The 22,450-nt window shown below is 60.1% G+C and overlaps 2 protein-coding genes across 3 annotated transcripts; one reads left to right on the top strand and one right to left on the bottom strand.

Annotated features, from left to right (window-relative positions):
* Positions 1–1,486: 1,486 nt before the first annotated feature.
* Positions 1,487–20,284, top strand: LOC122424465. Of its 2 annotated transcripts, XM_043442277.1 has the most exons (4): positions 1,487–2,439; positions 3,838–4,126; positions 4,519–4,655; positions 17,307–20,284. In XM_043442277.1, the coding sequence occupies exons 1-4, from the start codon at positions 2,293–2,295 to the stop codon at positions 17,316–17,318; spliced, it is 585 nt and encodes a 194-aa protein (XP_043298212.1). In that variant the 5' UTR covers positions 1,487–2,292; the 3' UTR covers positions 17,319–20,284. The 2 variants fall into 2 exon arrangements, with proteins under 2 accessions (XP_043298212.1, XP_043298211.1); XM_043442276.1 differs by lacking the exon at positions 17,307–20,284 and having other exon boundaries at positions 4,519–6,680.
* On the bottom strand, positions 6,810–8,417 carry LOC122424467 (histone H1.10). The gene has a single exon (XM_043442278.1). The coding sequence runs from the start codon at positions 7,894–7,896 to the stop codon at positions 7,255–7,257; it is 642 nt and encodes a 213-aa protein (XP_043298213.1). The 5' UTR covers positions 7,897–8,417; the 3' UTR covers positions 6,810–7,254.
* Positions 20,285–22,450: the final 2,166 nt, after the last annotated feature.

Here is a 22,450-nt window from a genome sequence, read left to right as displayed (position 1 = left end):
CTCTTCACTCTTAACACCTGGAAATTGTCTGAATCCACTAACTTAAAGCAACCGGAGTGCCTGCCGGGCAGGAGGGGCTGCGGGGGCCGGCGCGCAGGCCGGGCGCGGGCCGTGCCCCGGCTCAGGTGCGCAGCGCCCGGGGTCAGGAGGGCACGGACGGGGACACGGGTGGGAGGCGGCCACCCGCCCAGCCTGGTCGGCGCCCCCGCGTTTGCTCTGCAGGCAGATGTCCGTCTGCGTGGCTGTGGCCGTCCGTCCGCCCCGCCCAGATGCCTGCGTCCGCGAAGACAGGATGCGCGCAGCCCTGCAGGCTCACCCGGGCGCCGCGTTTGGTTGGGGGGGCCGCCGAGGCGGAGGGGTCGCCGGCTCCTGGGTAAGCCTCTAGGACGTCCGCCCGACCAGAACCGCCCCCGCCCCGCCCCGCGGCCATCCCGGCGGCTGCTGCTGCAGACTGGCGCCTCCGCATCCGAGCTCCGGACCGGCAGTCCGACCCGGGTCTATGCAAATCAGGGATCGCAACGCCACCAATCAGAGCGGGGCCCGGCGCTGCTCCTGCCAATGGCGGGGCCGGGGGGCGGGGCCCACGCGGCCCCGGCTCCCCGGTTCCTCTTCCGGGGCCGCGGAGGGTGGGCTGGAGCCGGACCCGTGGAGGGGCGGCGCTTTCCTGCAGCTTCCGTCTCCTCTGTGCTCTTCTGCTTGGAGTAAGAGATTTTACAAATACAGAGAATATACAGGAATGTCGACTGTAAGACTTTTTTGTCGTATTTACTTCGTTTAGTAGAGCAGCAAAAGGGAAATTCCCTTGGTTTTCCACACTCATTCCCAGAGTCTGTGTGCTTTTCATTCTGGTTTTTATACCTCGACATAAATGTGATGTCTAAAGGCGCATTCTCATGTCAGAACATGGTTTTGTGATTTTCAGGTTTACGTTAACGGCGTCATGGGCATTTCCTTCTGCAGTTCTCCCCCTGTCTGAAGCCTCAGCGTTTCTAGGCATTGCCAGGTCGCGCCCCGGATTTTCACTGGACTGCCGTTTTCTCCCCTCTGCCAATCCTTACTCCTGCTTGTAAGAATCAAGTCTCAGAAGGGCAGCCTGCTCCTGCCCGTCTCCGGTGGCCACGGAGACCAGGCCCCAGCCATTCTCCCGGCAGGAGGGACAGTCCCTGCACGGGGCTCTCTGAGCCCTCCCGTGCTGTGTGGGCACACGGCTTGGCTCCAAGCCTCAGAGGGAGCAGAGGGTCCCCTAGACTCCAGATTCTGTTGCAGTGGACAGATGTCTCCCCAACTCCTGTCTGCAGCCCACCTGGCTCCATCGCTTCCTGTAAGGCTGTGTACCTGAAAAGCCCTGTGCATCCAAGGAGAACAGACCCAGGCAAGGGAGGGACTCGGCCCACAGGGGTTAGGTCGGAGGGGGCTCCTGGCTTGGGTCTCACCTTGCAGGGTGGGGGCAGGACCCTGCTTTCTACCAGGAAAGCCCAGAGGGTAGGCTGGTGATGGGAATCAGAGGGTGATGGCTGACCTCAGCCAGAAGGAGGGTAGAGCCTCAGTCCTTGCGGAAGGAGGTCTGGCTTGGGCTGCATGGGTGGTCCCCAGTACATACAAAGCTGCCCTGAAACGTGGTTTGTCCGTCTCTGAATCAGGACAGTGGGTGCTCACGGTTGAACTCCCAGGAGCCCACAGCAACAGGTGCTGGTTGTTGGGGAGCCGACACCTACCGCTGTCAAGGTGTTGCTCCTGTGGAGAAGGATCCCGAGGCTCCAGGGAAGAGACATGCTGCAGACTTCATGGGCACCACGCCCAGTGGAGGTTCGGGGAGTGGGGGCTGGGACAGGGCCCCACTGCCCCACTTTTCACCCCCGATGGAGGCAGCCAGGAGAAAGAGAACACTTGGGAGAGGCAAGAGGAGTTGGGTGAGAACAGGGAAGCAATACCCGGAGGTGCACAGTGCAGGGCTCTGGGGGGAGGTGGTCACCTGGGGTGCAGGCGCTCAGCAGCGGCAGGCTGAGCTCGTCACCACCGCGGCGCTTTCCTCTGGCTCCTGCTCCATCAGGACACCACCATCCAAAGCCATTTGTTTCGTGAAACAGCCAGAACCACCCAACCCTCAAAGAAGATCAAACTGAGTGATCACACAGGTGGGGACCACAGGCCACACCACATCACAAGTGATTTTGTTTGGCCTAGGAATTTATTGTTTGCTATGGATTTTGTTTGTTACAGAATTTGTTTTGGTAAAATCCACACGACGTAAGGTTACCATCGCACCCGCTCTTCAGCGCACAGTCCTCTGCCATGAACAACGCTCACGCTGTTGTGCAGCCATCCCCAGAAGTCTTTCCACCTTGCAAACCTGAGATTCTGGCCCCGTCCCTGTCCCAGCCTCTGACGCCCACCATTCTACTTCCTGTCTTTGTGAACTTGACTCCTGCAGGCCCTCATGTAAGTGGGATCATGCCATCCTTTCCCTCTGTGGCTGGCTTGTTTGACTGAGGGCACTGTTTTTCAGGTTAATCCATGTTATCGCCAGTGTCAGAACTTCCTTTTAAGACTGAATAATATTGCATGGTGTGTTGAGGCCACACTTGGTTCATCCAGCAGCCACTGATGGACCCCTGGGTTGCTTCCACCCATTGGCTGTTGTGGTTAGTGCTGCTATGAGCACAGCTGCGTGGATCTCTGAGTCACTATTTTCAATTCTTTTGGGTGTGTCCCCAGAAGTAAAATTGATGGCTCAATTCTATGATTTTTTGAGGAACCTCCATACTGTTTTCCAATAGCTGCATCATTTTACATTCCTACCATCAATGCACAAAGTTCCAGTTTCAATTCCACATTTTAAAAGTAGGAGGTTTCACATGCACACACACAAAATGTATAGTCTCCACATAAAATCTTCTGAGGAGGTGCCTCTGATGACCGAGTCCCGTGTGGGACCACCGGCAGCTGGGGGACCCTCCTGCCAGGCTCCCTGGATAACCCACTCCCCTCCCTGCCTCCAGAGGGCAGCTCAGAAACTTGCAGGTGCTTCTGCAGTGTCTAAGAGAGCTCTGGCTACATTCTGCCCCACTGTTGCCTGGAGACCCATTAGAAGGGCTCTGGGGCCTGTGTACCTCTGTTTGAGAGCCTGGTCCCGGCTGGAACCACCCACCTGATGGTGGAGAATTGCGATCTCTGCATGGCTCTGGCTGGGCCGCATGGGGCCGCCCTCACTTGTATGTTTCCCTGCGGGGTGGCCACAGGCAGATTCTTGCCGGATTCGGGAGGAAGCCGCCGCCATGGTTGCCGGGCTGCCCACTTGCCTCCTCGGTGGGAAGCGGCACAGGAGCTGGCAGTCTACTTTCTCAGGATTCTCAGGGTTCCTGATTCCCAGGCCAGATGTGGACATGTTCACCTCTGGACGAAGAGTCTCAGCTTCTGCAGGACAAGGACACCCCCGTCGCCAGGGTCAGAGGCAACATGTACTTGGGTTTCAGTCCCGTCCTCAGCACCAGGCCCTGTCCTGGTGGAGGACAGCTTGAGCCAGAGTTGACTGGGTCAAGACCCCATTCTATGGGTTGCTCGGGCAGTTTGGCCTCGAAAGGGGCCTTTGCAGCATCTGCGGAGCCATCTGGGGCCCAGGAAGAGGCAGGATCCAGAACACAGAAGCAGACCTGAGATCTGAGGAGGTTCCCAAAGAGGCAGGTCCCAGCCCAGGGAGAGGCAAGAGGTGGGCCTCGCAAGAGAGAGAGAACTGCACATCCAGAGGTGGTGGAAAACCTGAGATCCTGGCCAGAGGGTCAGACAGCCCTGCTCAGCAGATGAGTGAGCAAAAGATACCTCTTTTGGCTCTGTTTATAGGTGAGGACACTGAGGCTTGGAGAGAGCAGTCTTGCCACAGACATCGGACGGTGGTGGAGCCAGGTCGAGCCCTGCCCTGCCACTGCAGGCCCCCACTCCCAGCCCCTCCCAGCCCCTCTCCTGCCCGGCAGATGCAGGCCTGGGCCGTGGCCAGGCCGCTGGTCGCTTGCCTCCTTGGTGCAGTGCGGTCACCTCCTCCAGGAAGCCCTCCTCCAGGGCCTCGCGGTGTCACGTGCCTTCAATGTTTATCTGGAATTGGGGGCCCTTGAGGCCAAGTCCAAGAGACGCAGTAAGTAGATCCCCCTTCTCCACCCCTGCCCCTGCCCCCTGCTCTGTGCAGGGGCTGAGTGTGGCGTCAGAGCAGAAAACAGACCTCCCACACCAGTAAGGGGGGTGTTGGAACACCTCCCTCATGGGCTGTCTTGAGACTGAGGTCTCTGCAGCCTTCCTTGGGGTGCCAGGCACACAAGGGGTGCTTCTTCAACTTCAGGGTGTGGGACCCACCCACAGAGGTGCCGCTCAGCTGAAGGCAACTCGGGCAGAGTTGAGGAGGGGCCTGTGGGTGGAGTGAAGGCCCCTGGGAGAGCGTGTGTTCGATTTTCACGGGTTTACTGGAGGCCTCGCAGGAGCAACTCTGTGGCGCGGGGCCCAGGTTCTCACTGCGGCGGCTTCTTGTTGCAGAGCACGGGCTCCGCGGCCGTGGCCCACGAGCTTCGTTCCTCCACAGCACCCGGGATCTTCCTGGACCAGCGATAGAACCTGCGTCTCCTGCATTGGCAGGTGGATTCCTAACCACCGGACAACCAGGGAAGTCCTGGGTGAGTGGTTTTGAGGAAGAGCAATTTGAATGGATGACAAGGTCCAGGAAGTGGGCATGGGAGGATAAAATGAGCTGAAGGAGTGAGACTGGATTGCAGGTGACAGAAACGCAAGTCAAACTAGCTTATGTAGAAAGCAAGCATCGGCTCCTGGAACAGCCGGCTCTAAGCAGCTTCAGGCCCAGCCGGACCTGGGCCTGGTGTGAGCATCCTCAGGTTTTTGTTTCTGTGTTGGCTCCTTTTCCAGCTGGGCGCTCTCCGTGTATTGACAAGGGTGGCCACCGGCAGCTCTGGCCCAGTGTCCCTTCCGTTAGTGGTCCTGGGCGGAAGAGCACCTTTTTCTCACTACTTCGATTGACTCATTGAGGTCAGGAACTCATTTCACCAATCGTTGTGGCCAGGCAACAGGTTAAAAGAATCATCAGCCAGGTCTCTGGTCACGTGACCATCCTTGGGCCTGGAAGGGTCAGACCCCAGAGCATTGTGGCTGGAGGACAGGGGGCATGCCTTTGTCCCTGGGAGAAAATGAAAGTGCTTTTTATCATCAGAAGAGGCGCGCCAGTGCTCCTGGAGAAACAGGCCTTAGCCTGGAAAAGGCAACAAGCCCGGGGCCAAGCCTTCAGAGCAGAGGGGAGAGGGTGACAGGAGAGGGGGGCGGCCTCAGAGCTGGAGGCCACTGCAACTGGGTGGTGAGCAGCACAGGGCCGACCTAGGAGGGAAGTCTGGAAAGACCATGCAGAAGGGCTGACCTGCAAGGCCACTTGAGGGTGTGGAGCTGCAGGGTGGTCGTCAAAGGGTGGAGTTAGCAAGGGGAGGAGCTTGGGTCAGGGGGAGCTCTGCAAGAGGAAGCTGCTTGATGTGAAGAGCTTGGCCAGAAGAGGCAAAGATCACTGCCCCGTCCCTGCAGCCCACCCCACCCGAACCCAACCTTACGGCCACCTACGAGAGGGCCAGAGAATCAGTCTCCAGCCCGAGGCGTACTTGGACAGCTAGGGTGAGCCCAGGTGGCATCTTGCTCAGGGAGAGAGGATGGAATCTGAGGGCTCACTTTTAGTGAATCAGGAGCACCATCCCCTGGACCCTGGGGAGGCCAAGGCCTCTCAGGGCTGCTAGCTGCTGGTGGCCTATTGGCTGGCTCTGCAGACAGCTTGGGACTGGCCCGGTCTGGCACGGTGGCCCTGCAGCAGGGTACTGGGCACACTGCCCCCCAATCAGAGCTGCAAAGGAGATGAAGCCAAAACCTGGGCTGGCAGGGTGGGTGTTTTTCCCAAGAATCCAGACAGCCACTGCCAAGTCCAGCATTCCTCCGCCCCAATGGCGGCCTGGTCACTTTACAGAGATGACGTGGTTCCCTCCCACCCCCAGCAAAGCGTGGGCAGGGCCAGCAGCTGAGCTGGCTTGGCCCCAGACTGAGCTGGGCGCCAACACTGGCAGCTGGCCCTGTAGCAGGAGGCAGTGCGGACCCCCAGCAGGGACAGGAGGTCGAATAGGCCTGGGTGGCCGCTTGCCCACCGTGTGGAGGGTCTATGCTGCCACCCCTCCCTGTGTTCCAGAGGGCAGTGGCTGCCAGGCAGCGGTCAAGTAACTTGCTGGCCCAGGACTCTAATGGAGATTCTCTGCGGCTCTCATCTAGTTCCAGCCCAGACTTGCTCAGCCTGGTCTGTACATACACACTATTCCGCAGTGTTCGCTGGCTTCTCCACCGCTCCAGAGTTCTCCCGTTTTGCAGGGTCGTCCCTTCATAGGAACATACCAAAATAGGCCTCAGTTTACCCTTAACTCTGGATCCCACGTATGCGCCACATTACAAGCTCCAGGAGGGTCAGCCTTGCTCAGACCACTTCTTGCATCACGGTGGGTGAGCCTGGGTCCGCTGTCCACCACACCAACAGGGAGCCTCACTTAACTCCAGAGTTAACTAAGCTGTGAAGGCCCACCCTGCAGTGACCGAGGGCAGACCCCCGCAAAGCCCCTGCTCCCCCAGCCCCCGGACGAAACTGCCATTCTACCCACGTAAACCCATGCCTTGAGACCCACCGCCCAGCTCCGCGCCTGCGTCTCTAGCGGACTTAGCGCGCCAGAGACCCTCCGCTACCCATCCAGCCCAAGCTCAAGCCCCCGCTTCCCTACTCCACGCGAAGACAACAAGAGCGGTTGAAAGGTTTAAACAATTTATTTTGCCCCAAAAATGGAGACCAGAGGGAGAAAAGCCACGCGCGCTCCCGCGCCATTACCCGGCGCGCGCCCGGAGGCGGGGAGGGCGGGGGCGGGAAGGGCTGCACCGCCCTGGCGTCCTCGCGCGCGGGGCCGGGGCGGGCAGGCGCAGCCCGGCCATTGGCGCCCCGGAGCTGGTAACCAAGGCGACAGCCCGGGCCAAGGGCGCGAGCCAATAAGGGCGTCGCCAGGGCCGTTTCAAAAATCTAAAGCAAATAACCAAAAACAAAAAAAAAAAGAAAAAAAAAAAAACGCTCCCACGTTGGGGGATGGGCAGGCCGGCGCGGCCCGGGCCCACTGATGTCGGGGCGCGCACGGCTGTTCAGGCTCCGCGCAAAACCTACGTGCACTCTGGGGTGGAAAAGTAGGCGCCGGGGCCCTGCGATCACTTGCGACCCTTGGGCACTTTGGGGACGCTAGGCTTTGCCGCTTTCTTCACCTTCTTGCCCCCCGCAGCCGCCGCCTTCTTGGCCTTGCTGCTTTTGTCCTTCTTGGAAGCGGCGCCCTTCTTGTGCGAGCGCTTCTCGGGCTGTGGGCCCTTGGCCGGCTTCTTGTCCGCGCGTCGCGGGGCGGCCGCAGCTGGGGCCGCCTTCTTGGCCTTGTGCGCAGCGGGCGCCGGGGCAGAGGCGGGCGCCGGGGCTCCGCGCCGCTCGCCGCCGCCCTCCAGCTTCTTGCGGTTGAGCTTGAAGGAGCCGTTGGCGCCAGTGCCCTTCACCTGCAGCAGGGTGTCGTTCTGCACCAACGCCTTGATGGAGTACTTGAGGTAGGTGCGCCCGTTTTGCTGGTCGAACCACGCCACCTTCTTGGCCTCCGCGTAGATCTTGGCCAGTGATGAGCCGTTGCGCTCACCCAGCCGGCGGATGGTTTCCACTACCAGCTGGCTGTACTTGCCCGGCTGATTCTTCTTTTTGCTATTCTTCCTCTTCTTGGATGGGGACAATGAGGTCGAGCCTCCAGCCTTCGCCGCCTTCTTGGCCGCCCCCTCGGCAGTCGTCAGCGGCAGGGCCTCTTCAAGCTCCACAGACATAGTGGCGAGCGGGTTGGTGGCGGGCGGGGCGCGGAAACCCGGGGGCCGCGCCGGGAAGAGAAAGGCGAGGGGCCGCGGGGGCGCCGGGGGGCTGGGGGCGCGCGGCGGCTCCAGGCGGGAGCGGCCGCGGCCGGGCCTGGGGCCGGGCGGCAGGGCTGGGGTGGGGGCCGGGCCGGCCGGAGCGGGGGTCCCGAATCGGGACCGGAAGCGGGGCCGGTGCGGAAGCGATCGGAGCGCAGAAGTCCGGCGCGAAATGGTCGGAGCAGTTAATCGTCCGGGAGCGGGGAAGTCGGCCTAGCGAGCTGCCGCCACCGCTGCCTGCGCCGGAATTCGCTGGGCGTGCGCGCTGCGCTCTGGCGGGGAGGGTGCCGTGCTCCCCTTTTATGGCTCCACGGCGGACCACGTTGAGAACAACAACAGCCTGGTCCGGGGCCGGCGCCAACTTGTGCTTCTTGAAGCCCCTTCTCCGGCCGCTGGCTTCCCAGACCCGGCCTCCCCGGCGCCGCTGTGCCCGTCTCTGTGCACCCCGGACATGGCCCGAGCCCGTGGCGCGATGGAGAGGCGGCCCGCGCCCAGGGAGGGCTCGCTAGAGGGGAACGGAGGGGCGCACCCTAGGCTGAGGGAGCGCGAGAGGAGGGGGGCACCCCGTTTGAGGCCGAATAGCGCGGGCCCCCAGGGAGGCTCCGCAGCCCGGAGCTCCGCAGCCGACAGCCAAGAGTGCTCCACGGGCCCCCAAGCCCAGATCGCGTCCAGAGGCCCCCGGGCCTGCCCGCTGGACGGGCTTTAATTTGTCCGAACTAACACAGGGCACGCCCTCGCGCGGTCGGCTGGGGCAGTGTGGAAGGAGCCGGGACGCTTCGAGGGGGGTCTCCGCCTGAGTGCAAGGGGAGGGCGGATGCAGGCGCCTTCCTTTGCGCACCCGAGGCCTCCTTAGGCCTCAAGGGCCCAGGGCACCACGCGGGAGGCGGCGGGGAGGACGGCAGGCGCTTCTTTGGGGACATTCCCTAGGCGTCCCCACCGCCGCCGCGGATACTACAAGTGCCCCCATTTTATGGTGCGTGAGTAGCTTCTACCCTTACCCCAAAGCCACAAGGCGGCTCCGGCGGGGACGAGGGGAGGCGCTGGCCCCCGGAGGATTTCCCAAGGAGGATGGGGGAGGGGAGCGGCTCCTTGTTCTCTGCACTCCCCCCACCCCACTTCGTGTGGGGAGCGCAGTTGAGAGCGGGGACACTCTCTGGGTACCAGGCGGAAGCTTGTGCAAGTTGGTGGCCCTGCCGCTGGGTCCAGTACTGGGGGTGAGCAGGAGGCGTCGGACCATCTTTCTCCAAGCCAAAGGAGCCCCCACTTGGGGAAAGCTGAGACACGGGGAGACGCTTCAGGAGGAGGGTGGATCCCTTTTAGGATGAGTGATTTAGGCCCGATCCTGCGCCCTGCAGTCTCCTGAGGCCCAAGCATGGAGGAGGGGCGGGCGGGACGGAGTGGGGGTGTAGAGCAGAACCGCGGGGCCCCTCAGAGGTCTGTGCGCACCCCTGCCACAGCGCTTGCGCTGCCCCGCGTGCTCTCCAACAAGCTGCGGTTATAATAAGCCCCAGGGGAGAAGGACTTTAAGCCAGGGAAATGTGAGGCTGGTGGGATTTGCAGGGGGACAGGGGAGGTCAGGGGCTGGGAGCCACAACAGGGGGCAGTGAGTACACCCAGCAGGAGAGAGAAGGAAGATGGGTCTCAGCGTGGGCTCCTGGAGCCCCTTCCAGCACAGCGGCCAGGAGCCCTGAGTCCAGGGGGGAATGGGGAGCAGTGGTCAGGGGCGTGCAGACACACAGGGCTTGAGCGAAGACCTCGAGTTCCAGAGATGCAAGGTTGTGTGCAGGGCGGGAAGCTGCAAGGTGGGAGAGCCCTTGTCCCCCTCCCAGGGTGGACCAGGGTGCATGGAGGTGGAGTGGGAGCAGGGGCACCCGGGAGACAGCTGGCCCAGGGCAACCAGGTGACTGGTGAGAGGGACTCAGGTCAAAGGGAGAACAGAGAGTGAGGCCCCCCGAGGGACCCCAGACTGAAACCAGCTCATCCAGTGGGGGCGGGGCATGGGCTGAGAATGTGAATCTAGAGCTGGTTGCAGCAGCAGGCAAGACTGGGTGAGGGCCCTCTCCCCGGGGCCTGACATCACACCAGGGGCCTGACATCACACCAGACGGAAGAGGAGGGTGTGGGCTGGCAGGAGAGTGCGGCTGTCCACTGGAGACAGAGGAGGGACCATCAGAGAGGAAAGGACCAGGCACAGTCCGGGCCATGCTAGTTGAGAGATTTTCTAGAACAGAGGACCTGTCTGCTCAGGGCAGCCCCTCAGGAAACTGGTTGAACTTGACTCAACTGGCCAGCTTCCGACTTCTCAGGAACTCTGCCTGGACTTTGCCTGTTCAGCCCAGTGTATTTAAAAAGGTGAAATTAAAAAATCAGGCCATTTCACACAAAAATGCAGTCCAGATTTCAGGTTTCACTTTTTAAAAAATCTGCAGATTGGACCAGGGTCGGGGCAGAAGCGGGGTGAGTAACAGTGGGCTGATGTCCAGCACCTGGTCGGTGAGGAGGGGGTCAGCGGGAGTGGGGGAAAGGCTCTGTGGCCGGGGGGGAGGGCTGGCCATACCAGAAGGAACATAGGACTCAGAGCAGAGAGTGGACACGTGCAGGCCGGGCAGCATAGCCCAGACCACCGGGAGGATGCGGTGGACACACTCCAGAGGCCTCTCCAGCCCAGTGGGCCCCGGGGCTCGGGGACACCGACTCTGGGCTCCGGAAGCTGGTGGGATGGAGTGGTTTCTTCCCACTGACCTCAACATACAGATGAGGAAACAGGACTGGGCCCACGCCTTCAGGAACGCGTGGCCCACACACCCCACACTCCCAGGGAGCTGCCTGCCACCCCTGTAAGGACAGGACAGGTGGCGAAGGCCTCCCGTGGCCAATGAAAGAAGGACGAAATGTGGGGAAAGGGGCCTCTGCAATTGGCCCAGGGCCTAGGACTTTAAGGGTTCAGATTCTGTGCATACACTGGTGACACCCACGTCTCTCCCAAGCAGCAGACAGCAGCCACCCACCTTCCCCTCGGGGTGTCTGAAGTCTCTCTTCTGTGTCTCCTATTTTCTCCTGCAATCCTGCTCTCCCCCACACTTGCAGAGAGCAGGGGCTGCTCCCCGCTCAGCCGCCCCACCCTCTGGCTCTGGCCTTTTTGTTCCTTGCGCCCGAGGCTCCACCACGCCTGGGACGCCCACTCGGGGCCTTGGCACTTGCCACGTGGCTGGCCCTTTTCCTCCAGAATCCATTCAGAGCTGCCTCCAGGCCCGCCGCCCCGCTTTATTTTCCTCATAGCACTTATCCTTATCTGACCCTATGCTGCCTATTTGTCGGGGGGCAAGGGAGGCCCTCTGAGCGCCAGCTGGACTGGCCCCGTTCCCTACGGGCCCAGCTTCCCTGGGGCACACCCTGCAGCAGAAACGTGGTTTGGCCTGGACCCCTGCTCCCCCATGCACTCCCCGTGTGACCCACCTGCCTGGGCCTTGGGCCGGCTCTGTAGGGGTCCACACACAAAAGGACCAACAGAGCGGGCCCCCACACACAGTTTCTGACAGCCTAGGATGGGGCCCCAGGCAAGAGGCAGGCCTGAGGGGTCGCAGCCCCTGTGGGAAAGGCCCCGCGGGCTCCGGGGGTGGCAGGAGGGTCTGTCTCCCCACACTGTTTTAGACAGCGAGGCTGGCTCCAGCCTGGGCCCGCTTTGGGGTTTAAAATGGAAGTAAGAGACCTTAGGTGCTTTTTAGTATCTAAGGGGAAATGGAATTCACCAGGTGTGAGAAAGGTCGCCTTTAAGATGCAAATGTGTATTGTGAAGCCCTGAACGGGGTGCTCTGGAGGTCTCTGGTCTCCCGCCTCCCCCACAGCGGCGGGTGAGCCGCCCGTGGAGAGCGGATGGCTTGGAGGAGGCAGGACACGGGATCGAGAGGCCACCACGCCCTGTCCTCAGGGGCAGTGGAGTGAGCCCGGAGGCCCCGGCTGCCCACCCACCCCTGCTTCCCCTGGGGGGGGTCCCCCCGCTGCAGACACCCCCGAAGTGCAGCTGTGCTTAGAAGACTGTGTAAAGAAGGGACGGGCGCCACTCAGCGTGGCAGGACCCCCTGCTGCCGGGCGCTGCGTGTCGGGGTCACAGTGAGGGAGGCTCCCCCGGCAGGGGGGGGATTGAGGACCGGGAGCACGAAGTGACAGCCCCTTCCCCCCCAGGAGCCGATGGCTGACGCGGGGCCTGGCAGGTGGCGCCGTGTCTGGGAGGCGTCCCCCCAGCTTCCCGCGGCCGGTTCTGCCAGAGCTGCGGACCCTCTCGGTCACGCCACCTTCTCCAGGCCTTTTACTTTAAGAGTTTTTTTCCTTTAAGAGCCGGGTCCCTTTTTCTTAGTGAAGTTATTCGTGGTAGAAAACCCGACTGGAGGAACAAGGCTGTGTGAAGTGAAAACTACGGCGGCGTGTCTCGGGCTCTGGACACGGGTCCGTGTACGGGGGCCAGTGCTCAGCAGCCTCGGCGCCCCCCCGCCCCGTCCTGTCATGCCTTCGGGGCAGGCCGGGCAGTTACTGATGTTTCCCTGACTGTCCTTTGTTCATCAGCCCAGAATGAGCCGCCAGATTCACTCTTACAAATCCACTTAAGTGTTGCCCTGTGACCCAGCAGGCTTCCAAGCGTGCGCCCCTCCAACCCACGTCCCCGTGAGCACCCATCCTGGGCCTTGTGAGTCCACCCGGCCTGGCCTGTGTGTCTCCCTGCCCCACATTTCAGGCGCAGCCATCTGGTCACCCCTGGTGACCTGGCTGCCTCCTCGGCGCTTCCTGGCTCCCCCATCGAATTCAGCCTTTCGGGGGCTTGGATGGCCTGGCGTCCTTCCCCTTCACAGCCAGGCTCTGCCCCCCCACCTCCTTTTCTTCCTTCTGAGACAGCCACAGCCCTGCCTCCCCAAGGGGCCTCCCCTGCGGGGATCTCTGCCTAGCCAGGGGCAGGGAGGGGTGGGCAGGCTCTGGGAAGACAGTGCGGCTGAGTGGCCTTCGAGCCGTGATCTGTGGGCAGGGCGGCCCAGGAGCGGCTGGCCCCCGCCTCCCCGAGGGGCCTCCCCTGCAGGGGGATCGCTGCCTGGCAGAGGGGGGCAGGCTCGGGGGACAGTGGTGCTGACTGGCCTTCTAGCCATGTTCCATGGACAGGGAGGCCCAGGAGAGGCTGGCCCCTTGCCCATTTGCCTCGCTCCTCCGGCAGGGTGTCCTGGGGGGCGAGCTGGCCCACGCGCCAGGGAGGCCAAGGCCGGAACGGGTTGTCCAGCCTCAGCCGTGGTAGAGCTTGACATCTCTTCTCCATGGGGCCCCGGGGATCGAGGCCGAGGGGCTGGGGCAAGGTCGCGTCCAGACACTGTTCTGGGAGGGGTGCCGGGGCCAGGGCAGAGCCTGACAAGCAGAGAAATCATCTTCTAGGGTCGCCCTACTGGCAAGGTCCCCCCGGCCGGGGAAGATAGCACAGCATTGCTATTTACCTCATTTCAAGGAGCGGCACCACCCCCCACCCCAGCAGTAGCACTTGGTTTTATACCATTAATCACTCTCCGAGATTGTCCTGTCATGTGCCTGTCACCCCCATGCGAGCAGGGATGCTCTCAAGCCACGCTGCACACGGCCTGACACATAGTAGGCCCTCAATAAATATTTGTTGAATGAATGAAATGGGAGTCAAAGCCGGGCGGGCTTAGGGTTAGCACGAGGGCCTGCCAGGCTCACTTCACAGAAGCTCATCTCAGGGCGATTGGGCTTGCCCAGTCCTGGGGATCCTGACTTTCTTTCCTGGTCTAGAACCAACCCCAGCCACCCCTGAAAGCTCCCTAACTGCCGCTTTCTGGGGGTGCCCCTCCTCCTGCCCACCACCCCCCCGCTTCCTCACCCGCTCCCCCAGAGGCCTTTGAAGAGAGTGCTGGGAGCTTCTTGCTCTCCCACTCAGGGCCACCCCACCAGCCACAGCATCCCGGCCCTGCTGACCTCTTCGACTTTATATCCCCAGGTCACCCGGCCTCCCTGCCACAGCCCGCGTCCCACCCCAGCTCCTTCAAGCCTGGTCATCCCAATTCCTTCTCCTGTTAAGTTTTCTCTAGCTAAATCATCTTCTGCTTTAACATCTGCCCTCCAGGCCCCCCTGTCCTGTGCAGCCTTGAATATGAGACTCTAGAAGGTGCTCTGCTATTTCAGAAGATGGGTGCATGGGGACCCACTTGTGAAAATGAGGCCAGCAGAGCGCACCAGACAACACCTCCTCCTAACTCAAGAGCCTGACATACACAGCTCTCCAAAACTGAGCTCCCCTCCGCTCCTCCCCTCTCATCAGCCACTGCTTCTTGAAGGAGGTGGCCCCCTGAATGCTTTGGGAGCGTCCTCGACGGGTTCAGGGGAAGGGACCCCCTTGGGACCTGAAAAAGCTGAGGTGCAAGGTGCAGAGAAAGGGCCAAGCCCACCCAGGGCTTCTGGGTTGTGTTCCAAGTCTGATTCCCAGTCCAGTGCTCTTGCCCTTCCTCACCTCTCATCTGGCCAGTTAGCTGGGGATGGGGAAGGGATGGGGAGGCCAGGCCAGGCCCCTGGATGAGGACGGACGTTGGCCATGTGCCCGCCTTGTCTGGGTGAGAAGGCTGTCCGGGGCCAGGCCCCAGAGCCTGGGAACATTGGGAGGGGACCTGGGGGAGAGCCCAAGCTGTCTCCTGGCCTCTGAGCTCACCCTGGACCTGTCTGCCAGGCACTACCAGCCCCAGAAGACTGAGAAAGCCTCCGAGTGGGTCTCCCTGTGGCCAGATCTTCACAGAAGCCACCGTTTTCTCAGAGCTCCCCCCCCGCACCCCATCAGATTCTGCCCATCCCTCCGTAAACCCTCAGGCTGTTTCCCATCGCACTTAGAATAAAATCCAAGCGTGCTCCCTGCTGTCCCGCCCTGCACCGTGTCCCCCACCCGCCGCTCCACTTGGGGCTTTTGTGCTGCAGAGCCCTCCTTCACCTCCCCTTCTTGCCAAGCAGGTGAATACCGCCTCATCCAGGAAGCCCTCCCTGAGCACCCTATCTGAAGTAGGACCATACACCGCCCACCGTCTTTCACTTTTCCAGGTTTTTTCTTCAAAGCACTTGTCACTACTGTAGCTTCTGCATTTATAGCCTAAGTCTCTCTTCCCCACCCAGCTTCTGCTTCTCTGGCTTGTGGGTCACCGGACCCCCTGTAGGCGGCACACAGTAGATGCTCAGTAAAAATTTGTGTGCATGAATGAGGAGAAAGAGCCCTGCCTAGGAGGAGTTGGGAGATGTGGCCTCTCCTCTCGGCCCCCAGTGCTGACTGGTTGCTGGAGAGTGGAGAGCGAGGCGGCATCTCCCCCTGCCACACACACACCCTAGGCCTGCGAGGGGCCAGCATTAGGCTCAAGCGGAGGAAGGAGCATTTCCAACGGGACGCTTGTGGCCTGGAGCCCTGGGAAGGGGGCTCCGAGGACTTGGGGGCAGCCTTCTGTGTGGGCAGCGGGGAGGTTCTCGGCAAGGACAGTCTTCACCCCCCGAAAGGATAGCGGCCGCGGCCGGGGTCGGTCGGCGGAGGCCTCTGGGTACAGAGGGGAAGGGTCCCCAGGGTGGGGACGCTCGTCTCTGCCCCCGGGGCACGGGAGCGGGCGCCCAGCCTCCGCGTTTTCCCCAAGTGCCCCCGGCCCTTCGTGCCCGCCCGCCCTCATCCAGCAGTGCCGGAGGTCTGGGCCGCGGGCCGCCGGCGGGCGTTGGGCGCGCGCCCCCGCGGCCGTCTCCATGGAGACCGCGCGCGCCCCCCAACCGGGCCGCCGGCGGACGTTGGGCGCGCGCCCCCGCGGCCGTCTCCATGGAGACCGCGCGCGCCTCCCGCTGCGCGGCGCGCGAGCGCGCGCACCCTGAGCGGTGCCAGCCCGGGGAAGGGCCTGGGGGCCTCCCGGGCGACGCGGGCTCGGGAGGCCGCTGAGGGAGCAGCTTTGGGAAAGGCACTGACCCAGAGCCGGCGATCTGGACCCTCGGTGGCGGTCGCTTGTGCAGGACCGCTCTAGAGGCGGCTCTGCGGTGAGGGTCCGTGCAGACACCCCGCCCTGGGGCAGCCGCCGAGGGCGCCGTCCCGCCAGCCCCCACCGCGGTCTCCGGGCTCTGGGGTCTCAGAGCAGCCTGGGCTCCTCTCCTCCCGGCCAGGAGACATACCTGCCGCCTACACACACGCGCACATGCACACACACACACACACACACACACACGTGCACATGTAGATGCCCACAGCAGCTGGTGTTCTCGCAAGACAGCCCTCCCCTCTACACACAGACATACATAATGTCCACAGCCTCAGTGGAGACCGGCCCACCTGGAGGCTGGCTTCTCCGGGCCTTTGGCCAGGTGACAGCTGGTGCACACCTGACCTGCTGCCGCTCCAGCAGTGACCTCTCATCCGTCCTCACGGCTGTCCCTGGTGCTGCCTTCAAGGATGTGTAGTCGGCACCTGCTGGCCTTGGTCGGGCGGGAGTCCGTGGCCCCCGGGGACCAGGGCGTCACAGACTCACCTGACGGTGAGCCGCCAGAGCTGCGTGCTCATGCGGGTCCCCGCTCCGACACCTCTGTGCCTCCTTGTCCCCGCTCCCCATTCCTCTGTCTGGATGCTTCTCTATTCATTTCGTCCCAGGAAACCAAAACACCCCACAAGAAAACCATAGACAAAAGCACCAATTGTATCTATCCCAGGGCCCACAAACTTACAGGCCTACTTGACCAGGTAGAAAATACCAGTCAATGAGGTGGTTTGCAAGGCCTGGTGGGCCCACAAGGGGGCAACTGAGAGCAGCCCCCGCTGCGATGCCAGGCGGCAGGCAGGCTCAATGCTCTGAAGACAAGGAGGAAAATGATCTTGCTTAGTATGTAATCTCTTGTGCTTTAAACGTTTGTTGTTTAGTCGCTAAGTCGCGTCTGACTCTTTGTGACCCCAGGGACTGCACCCTGCCAGGCTCCTCTGGCATGGGATTCCCCAGGCCAGAATACTGGAGTGGGTTGCCATGCCCTCCTCCAGGGCATCTTCCCGACCCAGGGATCGAACCTGCATCTCCTGCAGTGGCAGGCGGGTCCTTGAGCGCTGAGCTGCCTGGGAAGCCCTCCAGTGTACCATGTACTTGAATGTTTGTACGTACTGTGAAACAGCACAGTCCGTCACCGTACACGCTTCCAGGATTTTGTTTTTTTCCTGATGAGGACTTTTTAAGACCTACCCTCATTGTGAAACTGGATGGAGTCTGTAGTTAAATCCGTTTCACCTGTAACCTGCCTTGACGCCTCAGGCTCATTTTAATCGTTGCTGCATAAAGAGTCGCGTATCCTCCACACAGCTCGGAGCCTAAACAACACGTCTGCCCAAGCTGTCCTCCAGGAACTCGGCTTCCGCTGCACCTGGTGTGAGCTGAGCCGTGGGACCACGGCCCCTCCAGCTGGGCCGGCACAGGTGTCCACAAGGTGACCTCTTGAAGCCGCAGACGCCGGGGCCTGGTTCCACCTGCGCAGACCCGCGACAGGACGGGATGCGCCCACCTTTCCCCGCCACCTCGCCCTGCTTCTTACTCCTGATCCCTTCATGCCCCAGCCCCTTGCCGGCCGGGAGGTTCGTTCTCCTGCCTCCTTGCTTGGCTGGCTTGTGAATAAACCCCCAAACCTCGGCGTCTCAGGCGTCTCAGTGGAGTGTGGCTCGCTCCGCGTCAGGTAAACCAGCTTGGTTCAGCGGCGTCAGCAGCTTTGCAAGATGCAGTCAATTGGGCGTGATGGACTCCAGTCACCATCATGAGCGTTGCAGTCCCAGGACCTGGAAGCCTGTGCCTTTCGACCCTTCACCCATGTCACCCACCCCTCCCAATCCTCCACCTGTGGCAACATCCAGTCTGTTCTGTGAGTTTGGCTTATTTTTAAAATTTTATTTATGTAATTCATTACATTTTTCACTGCCCCAGTGGGCAGGCAGGATCTTAGCTGCCCAACCGGGGATGGAATCTTGGTTCCCCAACCAGGTGGCCCTGTGGTAGAAACGCGCGAGTCCTAATCACTGGGCCTCCAGGGAAGTCCTCTGCAGAAACCTCATAGTTGAATTTTTTGGAATGCTTTTTCTGCATCATTTGAGATGATCACATTGGGTTTTCATCTTCACCCTATAAATGTCATGTATTGCATTCTAGGAATAAATTCCACTTGGCCACAGCGTATAGGCCTTTCAGTATGCTCTAGCAGTTTCCTTTTTCCGGGAAAACAGGCAGAGAAGGGATCCCCTCATAGGACTCAGGTGATGCCCAGGGTAACCTGAGCGGATGTCAGAGCTGGAGGGTCCTCTCATCCCAAAAGGGACCTGGATTGGGGGGTGAAGCCAGCTCCGCGCTCCTCCACAGCCCCGGGACAAGATGACCCCCAGACAGCCCTTCCGGGGTGGAGGCGTGACTGGGGAGAGAGGGAGGGCGCGTTTCTGGGCTGACAGCCGTGCTGGCTTCCCGTGCAGACCCCACCTCGGTCGGTGGGCCTTTGCTCCCCTAAAGCTGGGGCTGTATTACACCCCTCAGCCCTCCTCCTCCCTGGATTCACCGTTAACCCATGGACTAGACAGGACCCTGAGTGGGGGACGGCATTCCAGCGCTGGCTCCTTCCCGTGGAGCTCCAGCAAAGTGACGCATTCCCGGCAACAGGGACTGAGGAAGGAGGGCAGTGGGCCGGGCTGACGCTCGCGTCTCTTCCGGATGCGGGGAAACCCAGTGGTCAGAGGGAAGCCAGGCAGGGCAGCCACATCAGCTCCAGGCAGCACCGGCTTCCAGCCACACGCTTCTCGGCCCGCGTGAGCAGGCGCACGCGGGGAGAAGGCAGGCACATGCGCTGGGGCCGCAAGTAGGAGCCGCTGGAGAATTGGACTTTGCACATTTGAAAATTCTGGTGGGATGCATGTAGGGGCAGTGGACCCAAGAAATACAAGTAGGGGTAGCAGCTAGGGGTGGTGGTCAGGAGAGCTAGTGCGTCGTTGAGATCCTCAGTTTTTTAAAAATTGTTTAAGTTCGTCCTGAGTTTTCGTTGTGCTGGGTCTTTGCTGCCGTGCAGGCTTCTCTCTACTTGGGGTGAGTCGAGGCTTATTGCGGGGGCTTCTCTTGTGGCGGAGCAGACGCTGTAGGCACCCGGGCTTCAGGGATTGTGGCACGTAAGCCGGTTACTCCGCAGCGTGTGGGATCTTCGTTCCTGGGCCAGGGATAGAAACCGTGTCCCCGCGTCGGCGGGTGGACGCCTAACCACCCGAGCGCCAGGGAAGCCCCGTCACACCTTCTTTATCCATCTGCCGGTGGTCGTTCAGGTCGTGTCCTTCCCTCGGCCGCTGCACTGAACGCAGGGGTGCGTCTTTCTGAATCACACTTCTGTTTGGACACATGTGCCCAGGAGCGGGCTTGCTGGGTCGTGCATTAACAGTAGCTGTGTTTTTAGTTTCCTCAGCAGCTCCCATACTGCTTCCACGGTGGCTGACCAACTTACATTCAGGTCTTGAATCCGTTTTGCGTATATGTTTGTATGTGTCGTTAGAGAAGCTTCCGATTTCTTTTTTTACACACAGCTGTCCGGTTTTGCCAGTGGCGTTTCTTGCAGAGGCCGCTTTCCCCCACTGTGTGGCCCTGCCTCCCTTGGTCTAGCGCGGGTGACCACAGGGGTGGGCACCCTGCCGTTTTCTGCCAGTACCGTCGCTGTGTTGATGACCGCAGCGTTGCGCTGGGTTGGCCAAAATATTGGTCTGTTTCTTTCTGTAAGATAGCTCTGGCAGCACTCAATTCTCTTCCACTTCATTTGAAACGATTTTGTTCCGTTGTATGGTGACAGCTGTTCTATCAGGATGCGTTTTTGAAAATTCAAAATTGGTGAATTTTTGTGCAGCCATTTTAGTACTGAAGATGGGAGGGGAAATAAGCAACATTCTCAGCGCGGTGAAAGTGAAGTGAAGGTGAAAACACAGCTGAAGCGCAGAGAGAGCTCTGTGCAGTGTACGGACCAAGTGCGGCGACGGACGGCCTGTCAGCAGCGGTTTGTGACGCTTCCTGCTGGAGACTCTCGCTGCACGATGCTCCAGGGTTGGATAGATCAGTTGAAGTTGATAGCAATCAAATCGAGACGCTGAGAACTATCAGTGTTTATACCATGTGGGAGATAGCAGATATACTCAAAGTATCCTAATCAAGTGTCCTGAATATTCATTGGAAGGACTGATGCTGACGTTGAAACTCCAATACTGTGGCCACCTGATGCGAAGAGCTGACTCATAGGAAAAGACCCTGATGCTGGGAAAGATTGAGGGCAGGAGGAGAAGGGGTCAACAGAGGATGAGATGGCTGGATGGCATCACCGACTCGATGGACAGGAGTTTGGGTGAACTCTGGGAGTTGGTGATGGACAGGGAGGCCTGGCGTGCTGCAGTCCATGGGGTTGCAGAGAGTTGGACACGCCTGAGCGACTGAACTGAACTGAACTGATCCTAATCAAGCCTTGAAAATCATCTGCACCAGCTTGGTTTATGTTCATCACTTTGATGTTTGGGTTCCACATACGTTAAGCAGGAAAAAAAATCTTTTTGACCATATTTCTGCATGCGATTTTCTACTTAAACATGATGAAGTGGGGAGTGAGGGCGTGATGGGAATGGTCTAGAATTCGTGTCTGTGGTTACACAGCACTGTGCGGACCCTAAACCTGCTGAACTGTGTACTCTTTGGGGGTGTGTGCTATTTTATTCACGTTTAAATTGCGCCATCAGACACTGAACTTAAGTACATGCTGGCCCCATGTCCAGATTTTTGAAATAAAGATGGACAGGCAGCTTCAAGAGTGCAATGTATTAAACTGTGCCCAGGATATTAAACAGAGACAATCCAGGGCGGGAATAACTGCATACCTTATCCATCTGCTGGCGGTGAGTGTAGGGACAAGCCCAGCACCTGGAGAAGCCTGCTCAGGGCTGACTAGAGGCCCTTGGCTGCTGTCAGAATCTGCCCTTGACCTTCAGACTTGGACAAACCACAGCGTCTGTCCATGTACAAAAAGCCCCGGATTCAGGGCAGATGAGAGCACAGCATGGACATAATGAGCTTGGCTCTGGCCGGGCAGGACTGGGGGGCAGGTCTGCAGCGAGCACGGCTGGCTGGAGGTGGGGCATGTGCAACTCCAGTCTGGGGTCTGTGGTCACAAGCGCGTCCAGTCTAGAGACGGAACGCCGAGTGCTTCCTGCAGCTTCCCCCACCCCCCTAGTTTCCAGACGAGTTCCCGGACGCTCTTCGCAAACGCGAATCACCCCCTTCAAACGAGTGAACCCCCTGGTCTGTGGGAGAGAATGTGGCCTTGCCCGAGAGAGGCCTGCCTTCGCCCGCGGTCTGCGGGAGGCGCCCCACGTCGCCCGTGGCAGGCGTGTCTCTGGTTAGGGTGGGGGCGGCCACACGGGGTGAGGGCGCTGGAGGCTGGCGGGGCAAGTCCGGCAGTGTGGGCCGGGTCCCGTGTCAGTTTTGTAAGGGTGCATGCCGGCAGCTCTCCTGGGCGGACGACCAGGCGTGAGGGGGCCTCCCCTAGCCCCCCAGCCCCTGCTCTCGGCCGTCAGCTCGTCAGGCCAGGCCCCATCCTGACACGGAGGCCGGGGTGCTCTGGGGCCGTCATCGGTCACTAACAGAGCCCCAGTAAACACTGGACGCCAGGGCTACTGGGAGCCACTCTGTGGTTGGTCCTTTCGTCGTCTTAAACATCGCTTTTCCAGAGAAAAAGCTTTGAATTTTGATGGAGTCCAATTTATTGATTTCTTTTCCTTTTATAGAATACGGTGTTGGAGCCATGTTTAAGAGTTCTTCACCAAGGCTTAGGGCTTGAGAATTTTTCTGTTTTTTTTGAGAAATTTCATAGTTTTATAGTTATAGTTTTACAGGTTCTGATTCATTTGGAGTTAACTTTTGTATAACGCACAAGGTTTAGATGGAGTTTTTCCCTCAGGTAACATGCTGTGAGCTTTGGGCCATCATGACTCGATATTGTCTGTAGTGTGAAATGATCACCACCCATCATCACGTCCACTGAAGTCTTTGTGATGAGAATGTTAAGGTCTACTCTCCCAGTGACTTTATGCAGATTTATGAACCAGTCACCGGGCTGTACGTGACCTCCCCAGGACTAACTTTGTAAAGGCCTTCGTAACCTTCTGACCCTTCACCCACGGTGCTCACCGCACATGCAGATTCTGGTTCCCGGTGTGTTTGCCGCGTTTGTGAACTTGGGTTTTTACTGTTTTGTTTCTGTTTCTCTAGATGCCACACCAAGTTGAGGTCATGGGCAAAATTAGGGCAATGCATGCGGAACACACTCATTCACAGGGTGAGAGACTGGATCAGGGTCAGGCTCAAGGTCAGGTTCAAGGTGAAGTTCCGGTTTGAGGTTAAGTATGAAGTCAACCTAAAATCAGGACAAGACGTGGTCACAGTGGGTAAGTGACAGTCAT

Source organism: Cervus canadensis, chromosome 22, assembly GCF_019320065.1.
Source record: "Cervus canadensis isolate Bull #8, Minnesota chromosome 22, ASM1932006v1, whole genome shotgun sequence".
NCBI lineage: Eukaryota > Metazoa > Chordata > Mammalia > Artiodactyla > Cervidae > Cervus > Cervus canadensis.
This window is presented reverse-complemented; position numbering and strand designations above follow the sequence as displayed.